Raw genomic sequence first — 833 nt, 5'->3', positions numbered from 1 at the left:
ATAGATCTCATATGCCTAAGATATACAAAAATGAAATTCTCTACGCCGATACAGTAAACGAAGATTCCTATGTGGTTCGCGAAACGAAGCGAAGCAGATCTGATAATGATTTTGCAGCTGAAAAAACAGTGAAGTTTGTCCTCTCAGAAAACACATTTTCTCTTACTTTAAAAGAAAACGTAACAAATATATCAGGGGATATCTCGCCTAAATTAGAATCAACTTCTATCGTCATAAATGATACCAAGAGGATAAATACCACGCTATACCAGTTATTAGAATCATTAGTAGCTGAAAACACAGATGATAAACTGAGGACTAATGACAGGCATTTACAACCACACATTACAGAAGCGATTTCTTTACACAATCTTGTAGAGTCAAAGAAAACGTTAACATTTCAAGGGGTAACTGATAAAGATAGTAAGAGTGTGATAATGCTAAATGATACTGCGAAACGTTTAGTGCATCGTGCTGAAGTTGTGCGGCGGTTGTGTCAGAAGTGGAACACAGAAGGGAAACCACTTCATGGAGTGCCTGGTAAGTAGAATCTTGGTTTCTTTAAGTTTATTATGTCATTATATTGTCAGCATTACCTATATACGATAAATACATTTTCTTCTCTCTCTCTCATATCACCTTTCAAAGCTTGCATATTATTGCAATTGGCTATCACACTGATTACATCTGATGGAACAGAACAATAAACATGTAATCGTTTCCAGCAGAGAAGAGGGAGCAGATCATTCTATCACACTTTTATCTGGCAAGGTCTGCATCTACTTTGACTTGCCCAATTAACAAGGTAAAGTTCTTAGACAAAAGTACTAAAA

The 833-nt window shown here is 36.0% G+C and overlaps 1 protein-coding gene across 1 annotated transcript in view; it reads left to right on the top strand.

Annotated features, from left to right (window-relative positions):
• LOC119594806 overlaps window positions 1-833 on the top strand; it is a gene marked incomplete in the record, with an annotated part of 10,153 nt that overhangs the window by 1,593 nt on the left and 7,727 nt on the right. Inside the window, 2 exon segments of the mRNA XM_037943896.1 lie at window positions 1-540; window positions 726-805. Coding sequence (XP_037799824.1) covers window positions 1-540; window positions 726-805 — 620 coding nt within the window.

The sequence above is a fragment of the Penaeus monodon genome, chromosome 34 (genome assembly GCF_015228065.2).
Source record: "Penaeus monodon isolate SGIC_2016 chromosome 34, NSTDA_Pmon_1, whole genome shotgun sequence".
In the NCBI taxonomy this organism is placed as follows: Eukaryota; Metazoa; Arthropoda; class Malacostraca; order Decapoda; family Penaeidae; genus Penaeus; species Penaeus monodon.
Note: the sequence above shows the minus strand (reverse complement) of the source record. Positions and strands in the feature narration are given on the sequence as shown.